A 19,434-nucleotide genomic window follows, 5' to 3' on the forward strand; every position below is an offset into this window, starting at 1 on the left:
GTATCCCATAAATTTGGATTTTATGTACTCTGAATTATAAACTTGGTTGAAATGAAATGACTTGATGTCTTAGTTCCCCAGTAGCTGACTCTTAGACAAGGATGTGAATGCAAGTATATATATATATTTTTTGGAGGTTATCCTATGAAAAACCAGTTAGGAGAGTGTGACGTGATATAGGAAAGGGAAGATAGCAAAGATAGTAAATAAAGGGTTTGTTATCCAACTAGTTACCAGAGTGAGTAACTACTAAAGTTTACTCCCACTGGGAAACTCTAGGAGCCAATGTAATACATATGTCTTAGATTTACAGTCCTTAAGGGGGCAAGATAGCTAGAGTATTTATTATGTATACTGTCTCCATTGATCATCAGTTAAGATTGTTTCCAGGAGGTGGTAGATCTGTAGTATTTTAGGCCTGCCATGCGGAGAACAAAATGGGCTCTCAAAGTTAGAGAAAGCCCTCAGGTGCTGTTAGTCCCAGTGTACAGTTTAGAGGACATGGGAGGGTACCTTTTGACTCCTTAATACCTTGCCATGCAGTTCCAGCTCTTCAATTCATTTTCTATAAGCCATCATTTAAAAAATTTATTTCAGACTTAAATGAGCCATTCCAGCAGCATGTTAGGCCTGGCTCCAGACATTGTTTTTGGAACATTAAATCCTGAGTCATGGGATTCAGTAAACTTTTCTTTACCAGCCTTATGTTTGGCCCCCAAATTCAGCACTCTCAAGATCCATTCCCAGGTATGTTCTTCTAGTTCCTGCCAATACATATCTTCAGGCCTAGCAGCTGTTCTGGTGAATCAATTCTTTTCATCCAAAGTAAGGACAATACCTCCCTATTCTGGCAATGTCAAGACTTGACCTTAGTTATTAGCCTACATGCAGTGAGGGAGATAGGGATAGATCTTGAAGAGGGTGAGCATCTTTTGAAGCATGCGTCTCAGATGAGCCCTTTGCATAGTTTTTGGACAGAGGAGACTGCCATCTTGTAGCAAGAGGAAGAGAGCCACTTCTGGCTTAGAGGGTTGGGAGAATCTTGGCTGGACTGTGAATTGAGTCTTCTTTGTGATTTACCTACTTTCACAATCAGAACTTGGGTCTAATATTTAGCACGGTCTGCCTTCAAAGAAATGCAGGTGCTGGCAATTGGAAACTGCTCAGTTATACCTTGAAAGTAGTATGCGTGATGGAATAAAGGCAGGGTCTGCTCTACCTGCTGAGTCAACAGATAATGTCAATGTTATGGCTACTGTGGAGTAACAAACTTTTTTTAAACACTGGTTTGGTAAACCTTAGGAAACACTTACTATGTGCCGGGAATCGTTCTAGCATTTGCTGTGAGTACTCACAACAATCCTATGAGAAAGGTACTCGTGATCATCACAGTTTTGCAGTTTTGCATATCATGAGTCTGAAACTCAGAAGGGTTAAGTAATTTATCCACAGCCCAAGTGATGGAGCTAGCATTTGAAATTCAGCTTAACTGACTTAAACACAGTCTTTTTGTTATTCCACATTGCTTCCCAAAGGTATCCACATCATGTCCATTTGACTAGTGATGAACTTGAGATACAGAAATTGAGTGACAGGTGAGTTTCAAGGCTAAAGATAAATGTAGTTTAGAATTCAAGATGCCAACTCTTCTGCTGTTGAATACCATATTGAACAAACTAAGTTTAATACTGGCTGCTTTTGAATTTTTACTGTATTTAAAACTCCATTAGATAGTCTCTCTCAGGGTTCTCAACCTCTGCCCTATTGGTATTTTGGACTGGATAATTCTTTGTTGTGGGAGACTGTCTTATGCATTATAGAATGTTTAGCAGCATCTCTGACCTCTGTCTACTAGATGTCAATAGCACCCTCCCAGTTGTGACACCAGAAATGTCTGTAGATATTACCAGATATCCCATGGAGACAAAATTGCCCTGGTTGAGAACCAGCTTAGTCTCTGAAGGTGATTGTGTAATGACGGAACTCACTTAGAGTAGTTTAGGAATTTGCTTTGTGAGTAGGGAGCTGTATTGCTTTAAGATGGAAGAAGCACTGTATGGTGGAAAGAGCACGGGCTTTGGAATCAGATCGAATTGGCTTATCTCTCAGCTTTGCCACTTGTCAGTCTTGAATAAGGTATTTGTCTCTGGTGTGCTTTTGTTTCCTCATTTCTAAATGGGCATGATATCTATCTGGTAGGGTTGTGGTAATTAAACTAGATGATGGTAAACATGGAAGAATGAGGGGAAAAAGAGAAAAAGAAAAGAAATATAGTAGAAGGACATGAAGGGAAGATACAGAAGGGAGTTGGTAAGAGAACAAGTGCGAGGTACATTAGGAAGGTCTAAAATGGCAAATTAGTGCCACACCTGCTATCTTCCCACTTTCCAGTCCCAATCACTAAGTCTGAAAGACAGCTCTGTGAACAGTTTCTCATGTATTCTTTCAGAGATTCTCTTTGTACACAAGCATTGAAGACGTGTGTGTGTGTGTGTGTGTGTCTTTGTTTTTAAAATTTTGATCATACTGTTTTAGGTTTAGTTCTTTAGAAGCAGAGCCTGAGTTGGGAATTCTTATGCAAGAAATTTATTGAGGTTGTGCTGTCAGGTGAAATCTGTAAGGGAGTGAGGGAAGCAGAAGAGGGCATAGGAGCAGGGCTAGGCCAGGGAGTTCTCAAAATGTGGTTCCCAGACTCAAAATGTGGTTCCCAGCATCAGCACTAACTGGAACTTATTACAAATGCAGGTTCTCAAGTCCACTGTAGACGTACTAAATCAGAAATTTTGGGGTGGGTCCCAATAATCTGTATTTTAATAGGCCTGCTAGATAATTTTTTTCTTTAAATAGACTTTATTTTTTAGAGCAGTTTTAGGTTCACAGCAAAATTGAGTAGAAGATACAGAGATTTTTGCATATACTCCCTGCATGCACACTTGCGTAGCCTCCCCATTATCAACATCCCCCACCAGAGTGGTACATTTGTTGCAGTTGATGAACTTATCTTGATACAACATTGTCATTGAAAGTCCACTCTTTATATCAGGGTTCACTTTTGTCCATTCTGTGCATTTGGGCAAGGGTATAACGACATGTATCTACCATTATAGTATTGTACCGAGTAGTTTCACTGCCCTAAAAATCCTCTGTGTTCTGCCTGCTTACTCTACCACCACCACCCTCGTAACCAATGATCTTTTAACTATCTCCATAGTTTTGCCTTTTCCAATGTCATATGATTGGAACTATGCTGTAGGTAGCTTTTTCAGATTGCCTTCTTTCATTTAAATTGCATTTAAACTTCATGTCTTTTCATGGATTGATAGCTCAATTCTTTTTAGTGCTGAATAATATTCCATTGTCTGGATATAACACAGTTTATCCATTCCTCTTGGTTGCTTCCAAGTTTTGGCAATTATGAATGAAGCTGCTATAAACATCTATGAGCAGGTTTTGCGTAGACATACGTTTTCACCTCCTTTGGGTAAATACCAAGGAGTGTGATTGCTGGATTGTATGGTAAGAATATGTTCAGTTATGAAAGAAACTGCCAAACTGTCTTCCAAAGTGACTATACCATTTTGCATTCCCAGCAGCAATTAATGAGAGTTCTGTTGCTTCATATCCTCACCAGCATTTGCTGTTGTCAGCATTCATGGTTTTGGCCATTCTAACAGGTGTATACTGGTATCTCCTTGTTTTGATTTTCAGTTCTCTGATGACATGATGTTGAATATCTTTTCCGATGCTTGTCTGCTATTTGTATATCTCTTTTGATGAAGTGTCTGTTCAGACTTTATGTGTTGCTTGATTTGAGTTTGTGATAATTGTCTGTGTGATTTCAGGATACCATCATTTTGTCAGTTATAATTAAATTTCTAAAGTATCTACTTTGTGCTTTTATTAGTTTCAGAAAGTCCAAAGACTTTCTTAAAAGAAAATACATCAAATCAAATAATATCTATCCTTAATTACAAATGAGATTCTCCTTGCTAGATTTATAAACTACTTGTGTAATAGTAATTGTAATAATAACAAAAATAGCAGCTACCATTTGATCTGTGCTTAGCTCAGGCCAGGCACTGTCTAAATGCATTACTACATTTAATCCTCTCACAAGAATGGAAGCTACATGAAGGCAAGGACTTTGTCTTTTACTCACTGTAGTATTCCCAGTACCTCTAGCTGCACCTGCCACATAAGAGCTGCTTAATGAATATTTGTCCAATGAATGGTTAATGGAGTATATATAATTTTTATGCCATTTTAGCAATGAAGAATAAATTTTAGAGTGATTAAAGCTCTTCCCCGAGGGTAGACCTCCAGTAATGGAACTGAAACTCAAGCCCATGTGAAATAATTGTTGTCATTTTGATAGTGGGGACATGCAAACTTGATTGCAGCCAGACATACGTAGATATTTAATATTAGTAACTATTGCTTTAGGTCAGATTGGCAAACTTTTTCTTAAAGGACCAGATAGGAAATATTTTAGATTTTGCAGGCCAAATGCTTTTTATTGCTACTACTGAAGTCTACCATTGTAGCATGAAAGCAGCCATAGATAATACATAAATAAATGGGTGTGGCTTTGCTCCAATAGAGCTTTATTTGCAGAAACAGGTGGCAGGTCAGATCTGGCCCATGGTAACATAGTTTGTGTAGTTTGCCAACCACACTGCTTTAGGTGATCTCTTGCCACCTTGCCACAGGTAATTACGCATGCAGGCATGGGCCCTCAAATTGCATGACAGTATTTGTAGTATGGTGGTCAACCAGATGATCCAGGATATATTTATATTAATTTTTTTCCAAGATTAATCTGGAACTAAAAACAAAATTTAGAAAATTGTCATGAAGAACTTAGGGGTCTCCAGGAATTCTTATCCCTGGAGAAGGGACAAGAATTACTTTGGAAAGAAGTACTGTAAAGGAATAGTAAAAGTAGAAAAAAAGTTTAATAAATCAGATATATTATAAAGGACATATGACATTTTCTGTTTTAATCTGTGTTTAACTTTTAAATTTGTATTACCCGGTGAGAGACCAAGATTGGGGAGAAGCATGCTTTTGAATTATTTTTTTCTTTGTAATTATAGGCTACTAGTACCAACTCCTGTTTTTTCTTTAGAATCTAGATTTTATTAGATTTTTCTGTTTCTTGTTTTTTTCTTTGACTTTCTGTTTAAAATTCTTTTGTCTTGGGGCAAATTATTAAGTAACCATCATTTGTGGTAAAGCCTACTTGGTAACATTTCAGTGATGTAGGAGAGGGCCAGTATTAATGATAAAATACTAAATACAGAATGTTAAGGAGTATATTTACATTTTTAATTTTCTCTAGGATATAACTAAACTTTTCATAAGCAGGTAACTTGCTTTAATGGATATATAATTTATGGCCATGATATAATTTGTGATTCCAACATATTTGAGAATGACTTAGAGCAGTTTAATCTATAACATTTTAATCATACTTGAGAATGGTTTACAACAGGATAATCTACTTAGGGAAATTATTTGGCTTATGCACTTTGTCTAGATATTTTTTTTCTTAATAGGGTAAGGCAAACTTCAGCTGAAATTGTCACAAATTTTGCATCAATAGGGTCCATATAATAGGCTTGTGTTCTAGCTTTTCAGGCATAGAGATTTGAAAATATGTTATCTACAAGTAACAATTACGTAAGAAGTTTAAGAGTTAGGATTCCACTCTACCACTTTTGAGTTGTGTACTCTTGAGCAGGTTAGTGTTCTTTTCTAGGCATTTGTTGCTTAATTTATAAAATGAAGATAATAATAGATGATCATGGTAATACCAGCACAAAGGTTTTGTGAGGATTAAATGAGATAATGCATGTAAAGAGTTTTAACAGAGGCATAGCCTAAGTCTGTCAACGTAAGTTATTGCCATATGATAGAAAATTTACATTTAGGAGGTCTTTGGGTTTGGGGATGAATACCTTTTTTCTTTAATATAAAAATAGGGCTGAGCATGGTGGTTCACTCCTGTAGTCCCAGCACTTTGGGAGGATGAGGTCGGAGGATTGCTTGAGGCCAGGAGTTTGAGACCAGCCTAGGCAACATAGTGAAACCCTGTCTCTACAAAAAATAAAAAAATTAGCCGGGCATGGTGGTATGCATCTGTAGTCCCAGCTACTTGGGAGGCTGAAGCAGGAGGATCCGTTCAGCCCAGGAGTTCAAGGCTGTAGTGAGCTATGATTGCGCCACTTCAGCCTGGGTGACAGAGTGAGACCCTGTCTCTAAAAATAGAAAAAAAGAAAAAAGATTTTATTTATTTTTTTTTATGTATAAGCCAACTGTTCTTATGTTCTTTATTGCAGCCTTTCATTATATTTATTTTCTAAATTGTATTTAGAAACATGTTTATCTATCAAACATGTTTATTTATAAAACAGTAATGATATGGGAAACTGTCTCAACTAATCCAGGACTCTGCAGAGAAAATAAAGTTAGAAATAAGACAGCCCCATATTTTCAGCACAAGAAGCAAGTATACAAGCTCAATTAAGTATTGACTTATTAATATTTTAGAAGCTATCAAGTAAAAGTACAATAGTCTACCTTTTTTTGTATCAGGCTTCCAGTTTATTTTTACTGATATGGTCTTAAAATGTGCATTTGCAACTTGGTTTCCTGTACCTCTTCACAGTAGAATGATTAGCACTTGGTTGAATTGTCAAATTATACAGTGGTTTATTGTATCTTTCTTTGTCTCTAGGATGATTGAGGAAAGTGGGAACAAGCGGAAGACGGTGGCAGAAAAGAGGCAGCTGTTCATAGAAATGCGTGAGTCTTGAGTGCTTCTGGAATCTTTGTTCCTGTGTGCAAGTTCCCAATTTTCATCCCATCCCTTGTGTGTCAGTTCCCAGCAACACTGAATTGGCTTTCCTGCAGATGGATCATGTTGTTTCATGCCTTTGCTAAGGCCATTGCCTCCACCATCTGACAAACTGCTCCTGCCTACCCTTCCAGACTTAGAAGAGGGGTCGTCTTTCCCATCCAGCTTTTAATGCATTTATTGAGGATCTGCCATGTTCCAGGCACTATTCTAGGTGCTTGGGTTACAGAGGAGAACAAAACAGTTCCTGACTTCACTCATTTTAGTAAGGTGAAGCAGACAACATTTTCCCCTTGCTAAAATCTTACTTAGCTAAAATCTTATTTAGATCAACATCACCCCCAAACCCCAGCATAATTACCTTCTATGGATGCCCAAATCACCTTTTTCCAGCCTTATTACTTGAATGTATTATCTAGGTATTGGATTGATTTAAGTATGTCAATTTAGAATCTAATAATCTTTCTCAACTCTTTTTTTAGTCTTAATGATGCTTAGTTTATAGATTTCTACCTAAGTAGGTAGCTATACCATTTTTTAAAGAAAGATGATTTTGAATCATCCTCCCACGTTGGCCACCCAGAGTGTTAGGATTACACGTGTGAGCCACTGTGCCCAGCCTCTAATTTATGTTGGTTTACTAAGGCCATTTATTTTCAGACTTTTTTTTATGTAAGCATTTAAGAATAAAGTTTCCTGTGTGTGTCTTTTTTTTTTTTTTTTGCATCCCAAGCATTCTTATGTTTACTATTTTCATGATGAGTTCTCTAATTTTCATTATGAATTATTTAGAAGTATCTCTTTAAATTTGCTAATAAATATTTTAATTAAAAAATCTTTGTAGCTTAATTGAGTTATGGGTCAGGGAATGAGGGATGATCTAGAATCTTCGATGATATTTATTGATATTTTATGTTTTTCCAGATATTCCATGAGTGCTTGAAAATAATGTATATATGATTTCTGCATTATTTAGATCAAACTTGTTGCATATTTTATTTAAAAAATCTTTTTTGTCCTTAGTGATTTGATTGCTTGATCTTAATTGCTGAAAGATGTTAAAAATCTCTGCTTTGATCGTAGATTTTTAAATTTCTCCTTATGTATAGTTCTGTCAGGTTTTGAAGCTTTAGTTCTTAGATGCATGTACCTTTAAAATGTTATGTGTGCCTAGGAAAGTGAATCTTTTGTCATTATATGGTTACCCTCTTTTTCTAGTAATGCTTTTTTTGCTTTGAAGTTTATTTTGTTATATGTTAATGAAACTGTGCTGGCTTTCTTTTGGTTAGCATACGTAGTACAGTATATATATTTTCATTCTTTTCCTTTAAAATTTTTTGAGTTCTTGTGTTTTATTTTGTGTCTCCTATAAACAGCGTAAGTTAGATTAGTTTTTAAAAATGTGACAATCTACCTAGTCACTGAAGAGTTTATTCTGCTTAACCTTTTTTTAAATGAATACTGATATATTTCATTTTTTCTATCTTATTTTGTGCTCCAATTTTGTCCTTTTTTTTTCCCCTTCTTTCTTGCCTTCTCATAGATAAATTGAGCTTTCTTCCTTCCCTTCCACTCTTCCTTCTACTTGGCTTTGAATTGTATGTATATTTTTTCTGTTCTTTTTGTGGTTAACCTAGAAATACTAACATCAATTAAAATGAAGTTTAAAGCTTATCAATATTTATAACTTTGTTCAAATAATACAAGAATATTAGTCTGTTTTAGAGTATCTCCTTTATGAAATATATGCTATTTTTAGTGTTATCTTTTTTAATCTCACAAATTAGATTTTGTTATTATTTTATATAATCAGTTTTCATGCAATCAAATCCATTTAGTTATCACTTTCTTTGCTTGCCATTATTTTTTGCTAAATCTAGATAAGTTTAATCTAAATCTAGGTGGAGCCAGGCATGTGTCCCACCATTTCCCTTTGTAGGAATGTTTTTTCTCTGCTTTTCCTCATTCACCCACTGAGACAGTCATCCTTCAGTGGTCATGGCTTGTACCTTCCTCTCTGATGGAATCTCTGGCTTCATCTCTGTTCCTCAGGGTTTTTATTCCTACTGTCAAGAAAAAAATAAGAAAGTCATTTATGTTACTTATTTGAACTAATATTCTTTGAAAGTTTTTTTTCTTATTGGAAATGCTTGTAAGAGTTTTCAGGCAATTCAGAATGCTATTATACTTACATCTGCTAAATGTGTAACCTTATCTCCCCTTTCCTTCCTTTTCTCCTCCTCATCCCTCTTCTCCCCATTTACATTGCTTTTTGACAAAATACACTTACTTCCTTACATCTCCCATTGGCTTGCTGAGCACTTCTACCAAACCTATGGCTCCCTAGAACACAGTTTGGAATCCTGTGCCCTACCTGAAGGAGGCTAAAAGCATGGGGTGGCTTCTCCACTATTTTTATCATCTCCCTCTATCAGCCTATCTTTGCTAGTGTCCAAAATTGTATCTATAGTTTGTTTAATCTTTTGGTATATTTTTGAGGGAAAGTAGATCAGAGTTTTTTGTACAAGGAACACAGAACTTGCCTAATTTTCACTTATTTATTCATTCATTCAGTCAATATTTCAAGTGCTAGTTTTATTATATCTTAGTTTTAGGTGTATCATAATGAACAATAACAACAAAAAATGGCCTCTGCCTTCATGGAACTTAGTTTCCTGGAAATGGAAACAAGGAATGATGAGGCAGTTGGAGCTATAAAGGGGAGGGCACAGGGGTCCAGCAGGGGTCTCGGAGAAGAGATGTCCAGGCTGAGTCAGCCTGATGACCTGTGAAGGGAGTGCTGGGACAGTAGTACTTATAGGAGCCTGGAGATGAGTGGGCTTGGCCCATTTGGGTAATTATATGTTGTCCAGACTGATTGGAGTTGGATATGAGATGAAATCTGAGCCAGACCTTTTTAGTTGAGTGGGGAAATCCTGTGTTTCCTCAACCTAGCTTGATTATAAGACTCTCTTGGGGCATGTGTTAAGAATGAAGAGTCCAGGCCAGGTGTGGTGGCTCATGCCTGTAATCCTAGCACTCTGGGAGGCCAAGGCAGGAGGATCACTTGAGGTCAGGAGTTTGATACCAGCAAGAGGGAGACCCCATCTCTCCTAAAAATAGAAAAAATTAGCTGGGCGTGGTGGCACACGCCTGTAGTCCCAGCTACTGGGGAGGCTGTGGCAGGAGGATTGCATGAGCCCAGGAGTTTGAGGTTGTAGCAGTGAGCTATGGTGACTAGCCAGGGCGAGAGAGCGAGACTCTGTCTCAAAAAAAAGAAGATTCCAGGTTTCTGTCTAGAAATTTTGATTTAGTAAGTAGATTTGGAGTGGGGCCTGGAATTCCATATTTTAATATTGTGCCCAGGCAATACTTATGATCAGATGATATTAATTAACTCTTAGAATCACATCATTATCTTCCACTGTGATTGTACTTAGCAGATTTAACTTCATATCCTTCTGCCTTCTCCTATTGCCACACACACACATGCCATACTGGCTATTACTTATCTCATATTTATTATTTATATCTCCTTACTTATAAAAAGACTTGGAAGTTGATCTTTCTTCCACATTTGTCATTTGCCTAGAACTGTTCCCCTGTCCTGAAGTCTAAGGAGGTGTTTGCTGTGCAATAAAATCTCATCTGAGATTGCATTTTTCTTCAACATTTTAACAAATAGAACTGCATCCTCCTTAGTGGAAGTATAGTTACACAAAATATAGGAAGCTGTCAGCGGGAATCAACTTCAGAGTGATATCTCAAATAAATGTTTTAGAAGTAATTGCAGAGTTTTATGAGGAGTGGCTTTTAACAAGTGGCTCAGTGCTGTTCTCAAGGTTTTCCTTGTTGCTAGAGTGGCATTTCTCATGGAATTTTAAGCTTTTGATATAAGCAGGTACAAAGAAATCCTTCCATTTGTCTCTTTGCTTTCCTTGGGATTTGATTATACTATATAACATTCATATCCCATTCTCATAAATGAAGAGATGTAATGTGGACAGAAGTTTTAGTATCTTCTTATCCTTTTCCCAAATTTCTCCCATACCTCTTGGGTATCCAGTGTTCTTGTGTTGCCCTCACTTGCTCAGTAGCTTCACTGGGCTTTCTAACTGGGGATAGAGTTCTGCCTGTGTAGTTAGTTAGTACCCTTTGTACCATTTCTTAAAAAGCTTAAAACATACTGTCATTAGTATTAACACGACACTTACTGTATTTCTTATAAAGAAGTGAAGGGTAATTATTTCTACTTCAGAAGCCCAAAGGGCTAACATAATCATTTTCAGTGGTTTTGTTTTTTGTTTTTTTTTGAAGCAGAGTCTCACTCTGTTGCCCGGGCTAGAGTGCCATGGCGTCAGCCTAGCTCACAGCAACCTCAAACTCCTGGGCTCAAGCGATCCTCCTGCCTCAGCCTCCCGAGTAGGTGAGACTATAGGCATGCGCCACCATGCCTGGCTAATTTTTTTTTTATATATATGTTTTTAGTTGTCCATGTAATTTCTTTCTATTTTTAATAGAGACGGGGTCTCTTTCTTGCTCAGGCTGGTCTTGAACTCCTGAGCTCAAAACGATCCACCTGCCTCGGCCTCCCAGAGTGCTAGGATTACAGGCGTGAGCCACTGCGCCCGGCCTTTTTTTTTTTTTTTTTTGCTGAGGGCTTTCTGTTTTCTTTTGTATGTGTCAGACTACAATATTTCTTCATTGAGGAATCAACCTGACCCTTACATAAGGAAAGTATTTAAAAAGTGAAGGCTGTCCTTAGTGGCAGTGGATGACGATATTCCTTACAGAAACCAGGAAAGATGACTGCTCTGAAAGAAGATAGACATATGGGTAGTTTTAGAACCCAATTAAGTAGAATGTTGGCACTGTGAGATTTTGATAAGGTTCTAAGATTATAGATTATATCTTAACTTTTAGAAATTATTTTGGGATTTGGATTGCCATTAGGTTTTCAGAAATTATATTATGGCCATGGTTCCCTAGAATTTCTGAATCCTGTGCCATCCCACTGGTATCTGTACCTTTTCCCCACTGGGTTTTAGAGTGATATGTTTTCAGAAGGAACAATGGCAAAAAAAAGAGTGACACTTAATTCTTGACTAGTACCTGAAACTTTAGTATAGCGATCTCTGGCAAACTGGGCTGGAGCATATGGAGTTTCTTATTTTCCTAAACTATTAGTAGTTATTTTTGAACTTGTGTGATATTTGCTCTATTTCATCTTTTGCAGTACCCAAATCTGACTCTAACTGCACTGGAGAAAGGGTCTGAAGAAAGTGAGTTTTATACCAGGTGCACTGACTTTTTCCTATAATTACTTCTTCTCCATTAGCAAACATGGCCTAATAAATGATCTGCAGTCTGATCAATCAGATTAGTAACCTTTCTGTTTGTCAGTTGGGGATGGAACTTTCCTTTCCTAGCTGTTCATATTCATTTTCTTAGTATTTCCCATAAAAATATTTCTTAAAAAATAGACATTAAAATTACCCACAGTGATTTAATGACAGATTATTTATTAAATGCCCTTGAAAAATTTGTCAGTATTTTTTCTTTAAATTATTGATTTGGTTTTTGATCTATTTATGTTTAATGGTTCCAATTTAAAATATTTAGGTTGAGATAGTGATATATTAAGAAGCTAAATGAGTAAAAGAAAATAGAACTGAATAAATTTAACAAAAGAAGTATGGATCATGTACCTAAATGTAAGAGCTAAAGCAATAAAACTATAAAACATTGTTGGAAGAAATTATGGAAGACCTAAACAAATGGAAATATATTCTGTGTTAATGGATTGGAAGACTTAATGTTGTTAAGTATTAAGTAAGGGTCAGCATTCTCTAAATTGACCTGCAGATTCAATGCAATCCTCATAAAAAGCCAAACTGGCTTCTTTGCAGAAATGGATGGGCTGATCCTAAAATTCATATGGAAGTTCAAGGGACTCAGAATAGCCAAAACAATCTTGAAAATGAAGAACAAATTTGGAGACTCATACTTTCTGATTTCAGAATTTACTGCAAAGCTGTAATAATCCAGATTGTGTGCTACTGGCATAAGGATAGACATACAATCAGTGAGATAGAATTGGAAGTCTGGAATTAAACCCATGTATCTGTGTTTAGTTGACTTTTGACAAGGGTGCCAAAACCATTCAGTGAGGAAAGAATAGTCGTTTAAACAAATGGTGCTGGGACAACTGGATATCCATATGCAAAAGAATGAATTGGACCCCTACCCCACACCATATAATAAATTAACTCAAAATGGATCATATACCTAAAGTAAGAGCTAAAACAATAAAACGCTTAGAAGAAAACATAGGTGTAAGTCTTCTTGACCTTGAATTAGTCAAAGCCTTCTTGCACATGACGTGAAGAGCACAAGTGACAAAAGAACAAATAGATAAATGGGACTTTATCAAAATGATAAACTTTTGTGCTTTAGTGTATACCACCAAGGAAGCAAAATTCCTGCCCACAGAAGAGAAAATATTTGCTAACCATGTATCTTGTAAATGACTTGTATCTAGAATATATAAAGTACCCTTATAACTCAATAATAAAAGTCAATCCAATTAAAAAGTAGGCAGAGTGACTGGTAAGGGGAAGAGGTTTCTTTTTGGGATGATGAAATGTTGTAAATTGATTGCAGTAATGATTGCATAACTCTGTGTATATAGTAAGTAGCATTGAATTATATATACACTTTAAATGGATAAATTGTATGGTATATGAATTATATTTTAATAGAGCTTTCATATTTTAAAAAAAAGAAAGGACTATATATCTACAGAAGGATAGAAATTTTGTGAGGATCAGGTGATGGAGGAAATAATTTTATTCCTGAGATTAAGATGAAGGTTGATTGAAGAGAGACTAATACACTTATTCATCTTTTGGTCAATAAATATTGCTTTCACCAAAAACGCAGAAAAATTCTTCCTCTCCCCACCCCCCACTGCCCCTCTTTACCATGAAATGAACACAAATGAGAGATGCCCTTAAATACAGGTAGAAGATAATTTGTGCCAGATCACTTTCCCCTTATTGAGTAAAAAGTTGTTGCCAGATCTTATAAAGGATAGATGAAATAAAAAACTCACACTAGGGGCCAAACCTATCTAAAGTGGCCTTAAAATTTAAGGAGACTTCATTTGCAATAAATTTTGAAATGAGAACAAGGTGTGATTTATAGACTCATGTAATTTTAGGCTTTGTTCTATTTACTATGGCTGTATATCACTTACCCCTAAACAATCATTTATTTTGTTTATGCATTTTGTGGGTCTGGACTTAAAATAGCATCCAGTGCTGATGAATTGACTTTGCTCATGATGTCTGAGGTCTTAGAAGACTCAGAGGCCCAGGGCTTGAATCAGGATCATTTGAAGGTGTGCTTATGTGTGTGTTTGACAATGGGTGCTGTCTTTTGGTTGGTAGACTCTCTCGGTGGCCTCTCTAGCTAGTCTGGCTTTCTCACAATGTGGCATGTAGGCTCCAGAGCAAGCATCCGGGAAGAGCAAGAGCAGGGCAAGCTGTACCATCTTCTATCATCTGTCTTCAGAAGTTGTACACTCTACCTTCTGTGGCATTCTATGCATTAAGGTTGTCACAATGTCCTGGTCAGATTCAAGTGGAGGGAAATGATTTCTAGTTCTTGATAGGGAGGCGTAACATACTAGAAGCACATGCAATACTGCTCTGGAAATGTCACTGTGGCCATTTTTAGGAGAATACAGGATGCCACAGACCTGGAAGGGGACCTTAGAAGCAGCTGGTCAGTTCCCTCATTTTATAGACCCGAAGTCCGAGGCTGCGCAGAAATGGCAGCATGGCCATAGTTGTATTCTCTGGTTGGTGGTCAGGCTGGGACTGGAATGTAGTTTTTCTGACTCCAGGCTAGGGTCTTCCCTACAGTACCAACCACTCCCCTTTCCTAATCATGTAGTTGAGTGGTCCCAAACCTTTTTGGCACCAAGGACTGGTTTCATGGAAGACAATTTTTCCAAAGCTTGCGGGGGTTGGGGGGCAGGGAGGCGGAGCTCAGGCAGTGATGCTAGCGGTTGGGAGCGGCTGGAAATACAGATGAAGCTTCGCTTGCTTTCACGCTGCTCACCTCCTGCTCACCTCCTGCTGTGTGGGCATCCCAGGGTCTTAAGTTTCATAGAAGACAATTTTTCCACAGATGGTAGGGGGATGGGGTACTGTGGTCAGGTCCCTAACAGGCCCCCGACCAGTATGTAGTTCATTCACACACATCATGAGTGTTCCTCCATCAGGTTTTCTCAGACTAGCTGACAGGATAGTATGGGCAAAACTGACAGCAGAGTGCTGACGTGCAGTGGGCATGCAGGAGTTTCCTAACCCTTCTTCCCTCCATTAAAAAAAATTTTTTTTAATTGACCCTCTGTTTTTGTTTTATCAGAGGAAGGCCTAGTTGATATGTTGTATACTGTGGTAACACAGTGGAATGGAGTCACTTTCTAGCATTTAGAAACTAAATGGTAAATCCAGTTGAGCATTTTTATTTGTGCTTTTTTCAGGTGCTCAGAATTTTGATGTCATACGACTATCAACTTACAGAACAGCTTGCAAATTACGATTTGTACAAAAACGATGCAACCGTAAGTGATTTCTCCTGATTTCTGTGATAGCTGGGTAGAGTTCTCAGTATTATAAAATGAAAGATTTTAATACCTTTTAATTATATTGTAATGTTAATTGAATTAATTTTGTTTCAAGTATTTATCAGAATGTAAGCTTTGCAATGGAAAGAACTTGTCATTTTAGTCCTTTGTCTCAAAATATTTAACAAACTCAATAATGTAACTAGTTTTGAAGTTGGCATAGTATTAATATTCTTTAAATGGGAGAATTGATTTTTCGCTGTCACTTTTTATTAAGGAAATGTTTTATACAAAGTTAATACAATTTATCAGTTTCTGAAGGAAAAGAAAAACAATGTTTTTGATAAAGGTATAATAAGAATTGGTTTTCTTGATTAAGCTTCATGTAACATGAATCAACCTCTTCTGTAAGTAACTGCTACCACGTGGATTATAAAATAAAGCATTGTGTGTGTGTGTGTGTGTGTGTGTATGTATTTGTATGTATGTTTAGATGTAATCTTTCTTAATTTCCATGAAGATTAACTTATGACAGAATTATTGTACTTTTCATGCATATGTGTGTGCGTGTGTGTATTAATGAAAAACTGATTTCAGTTTAACAAAACTTTAAGTTCTAAGAAGATTATAACCTTAGAATTGAAAAACCGCAGTTTTAGAACTGGTTTTGCTATTTATTACAATCAAGTGACCTTGGGCAAGCCACTTTGTATCTGGCAACTTCTACCTTACTTTAAGTCTTACAAATCCTAGCATAAAATTCTCTCCAAAGAGTTTATCATGCCATCCTAGATTGAAGTCATGGCAGTGGTTTCCAAAGCATCGTTTTTCAGATTGAGGGTTGTGACCCATTAATGCTTCATGAAATCGTTTTGGTGGGCTCTAGCCAGACTTAAAACATGTAATGGAAAACAAAGAAAGAAAAAGAAAATTTTAGAATGCAGCTTATGTGGTAAGGCTAAAAAGTGATTTATGAAACTTTTGTTTTTTTATGTATCTATTTTGTTTTTTATATGTCTAAGGCTAAAAAGTGTTTCATGGAACTTTTTTGTATATCTATGTGGTAAGGCTAAGAAGTATTTTATGAAACTTTTGTTTTTGATATATCTAGGGGTGTGTGTGTGTATGTATGATGATTTAAATACATTACTGTGGGTTGTGGTCAACAAGTTTGAAAACCAGTACTTTAGAGCAACTCTCATTTTTATAATTTTTCCCATAATTATTCTTGAGAAATAGTAGTCTACGTGTGAAATGTTGAGAGCCTGAACTAGGCTAGTGGCATTAGTGATATATTAATAAAATAAAAGATCTGTTGTTCTAAAGGTTTTATTTTGTTACCTTTCACATATGATTTACAGCCCACCTGAAATTTTTTTGAGTGTGGGTATACAGTGTAAGTAGGAGTCAAATTTCAAGTTTTTCCAGATGTGTGTTCAGTTGTCCCTTCACTGTTTATTGAAAAGGTCATCCTTTTTCTTTGCTGCTAAAGAATCTTCTCATATTCATTAGGAGAAATATACAAGAATGTTCATAGCAGTGTCCATACATGAGAAGTTCTACTTTTTGACTCTCTTGTGTTCCGTTGGTCCTTGTACCAGTAACACACTGTTCTAATTACCACACTGTTTCTTATACCAATAAACACTATTAAAGCTTAATAAGTCTTGATATTGGGTAGAACAGGCCTTACTACTTTGTTCTGTTTTTGTTTTTGAGATTCTCTGGAACATTCTTGGCCTTTTACATTTATTTTCATATAAATTTTAAAGTCTGCTTGTCAATTTCTAGTAAAAACAAAATAAAACAAAGAACTCTATTGGGATTTTTTTTTTTTATTTCTTTTTTCAAGTATAGTTTCCATATAGTGGAATTCACTCTTTTAATGTACAGTCATACTGGAATTTTGATTGGGATTATATTGCATCTATACATCAAGTTGGGGAGAACTGACATATTCCCAATACTGAGATTTCCTCCTGTGAACATGATATATTCATTCCTATATTTATTTAGGTTTTTAATTTCTGCCAGTTATACTTAAAGCCTTCTTTGTAGAGATGTTGCACACATCCTTTATTGAGTTTATTACTAGGTGTTTGATAACTTATGATATTGTTTTACATAGTATTTTAAAATGTCATTATATGTTACTCATGTATAGAAATACAGTGATTTTTATATTTTGAACTTGTTTCTAGCAATTGTTCTAAGCTTATATATAATAATAACTTATCTGTAGAGTCTTTATGATTTTCCATGTGCATAGTTTTGTCATTTTTGAGTAATGACATTTATATTTATTAATACTCACTTCCAATACTTATATTGATTATGAGTTTATCCTCCATATTTATGTTGGTCTGGCTTCAAGTACAATAGAAATGATGATAGTGCACCTTCCTTGTGTCATTACCATTATCAGAGAGAAGACTTTCAACATGTTACTATTAAGTAATATGTTTGCTGTAGGTTCTTTGTAGATAGCTTTTGTTTTAGTCTGTTTTCTTTAGCTTATAACAGAATACCTGAAACTAGGTAATTTATAAAGAAAAGGAATTTATTTCTTATAGAGGCTGAGAAGTTCAAGGGGAAGAGGCTACATATGGTGAGGGCCTTCTCCTGGTGTGGACTTTCTGAAGAGGCTCAAAGTGGTGCAGAGCATCACTTGGCGAGGGGGCTGAGTATACTAGCTCAGGCCTCTCTTCCTTCTCTTATAAAGCCACCGGTCCCACTCCCATGATAACCCATTAATTCATTAATCTATGAATGACCCAATCATCTTCTAAAGGCCCCACCTCTCAATACTGCCACATTAGGGATTAAATTTCAACATGAGTTATGGAAGGGACACATATTCAAACCATAACAGCCTTAATATGATTAAGAAAGCTCCCTAATAGTGTTTTTCATTATTTTTAAAGATAAGGTTTCTTTTAAAAGTTTTGTTTTATAATTTAATAATTTAATTTTGATCAGAGAGCATGGTTCATGATTTTAATCCTTTGAAATTTGTTGAGTTTTGCTTTATGGCTGAGGATATACATATTCTCTAGTCAGTGGGGGCTGTACTCCACACAGTGTTTATCATGCCTTCTGTGTCAGTTGTGAAATTTCATTGTCAGTATCCGTACTTGTATTTTGTGTATGTTTGTGCCATCACTAACTAAGAGAGGTGTGTTAATATCTCTCACTAAGCTTGTGAATTTGTTTATGTCTCTTTGAGGTTCTGTTTATTTTTATTTTATATGTATTGAGGCTATTCTGTTAGATGTAAATAAATATAAAGTTCTTAAATCTTTCTTACGAATGAAAACTTTTAATCATTATGCAGTGATTCTTTTATATTAATATTTAGCAATATGTTTTGTCCTACCATTTTAAAATAGAGATATATATAATTCATATACTATAAAATTCACCCTTTTAAAGTGTATAGTTCAGTGGTTTTTAGTATTCTCACAGAGTTGTACAACTATCATGACTATCTAATTTTAGAACATTTTCATCACCGTTGGAAGAAACCATACCCATTAGCAGTTCCTCCCATCACCCTCATCCCTTGCCTCCTCACAACTACTAATTTACTTTTTTAATGGATTTGCCTCTGATGAACATTTCATATAAATGAAATCATACAATATGTGGTCTTTACTGTCTGGCATCTTTTACATAGCATAATGTTTTCAAGGTTTATCTACATTGTGGAACGTATCAGTACTTGCTTTTTATGGGTGAATAATATTCCATTGTATGAATGTATTATATTGTGTTTATCCATTCATCAGTTGATGGACATTTGGGTCGTTTGACATTTGGCTACTATGAGTAAAGCAGCTATGAACATTTGTGTGCAAGTTTTTGCATGAACATATGTTTTCAATTCTCTAGGAATAGAATTGCTGGGTCATATAGTAACTCTATGTTTAACTTTTTG

General features: G+C 36.0%; 1 protein-coding gene across 2 annotated transcripts in view; it reads left to right on the forward strand.

The window, feature by feature from the left end:
- Positions 1-19,434, forward strand: part of DTNB (dystrobrevin beta) — a 225,735-nt gene that overhangs the window by 14,260 nt on the left and 192,041 nt on the right. For both annotated transcript variants that reach the window (XM_069495025.1, XM_069495024.1), the window contains exons 2-3: positions 6,740-6,807; positions 15,414-15,494. In XM_069495025.1, coding sequence (XP_069351126.1) covers positions 6,741-6,807; positions 15,414-15,494 — 148 coding nt within the window. In that variant the 5' untranslated portion in view covers position 6,740. The remainder of the gene's footprint in view (positions 1-6,739; positions 6,808-15,413; positions 15,495-19,434) is intronic.

Source organism: Eulemur rufifrons, chromosome 19, assembly GCF_041146395.1.
Source record: "Eulemur rufifrons isolate Redbay chromosome 19, OSU_ERuf_1, whole genome shotgun sequence".
Taxonomy (NCBI): domain Eukaryota; kingdom Metazoa; phylum Chordata; class Mammalia; order Primates; family Lemuridae; genus Eulemur; species Eulemur rufifrons.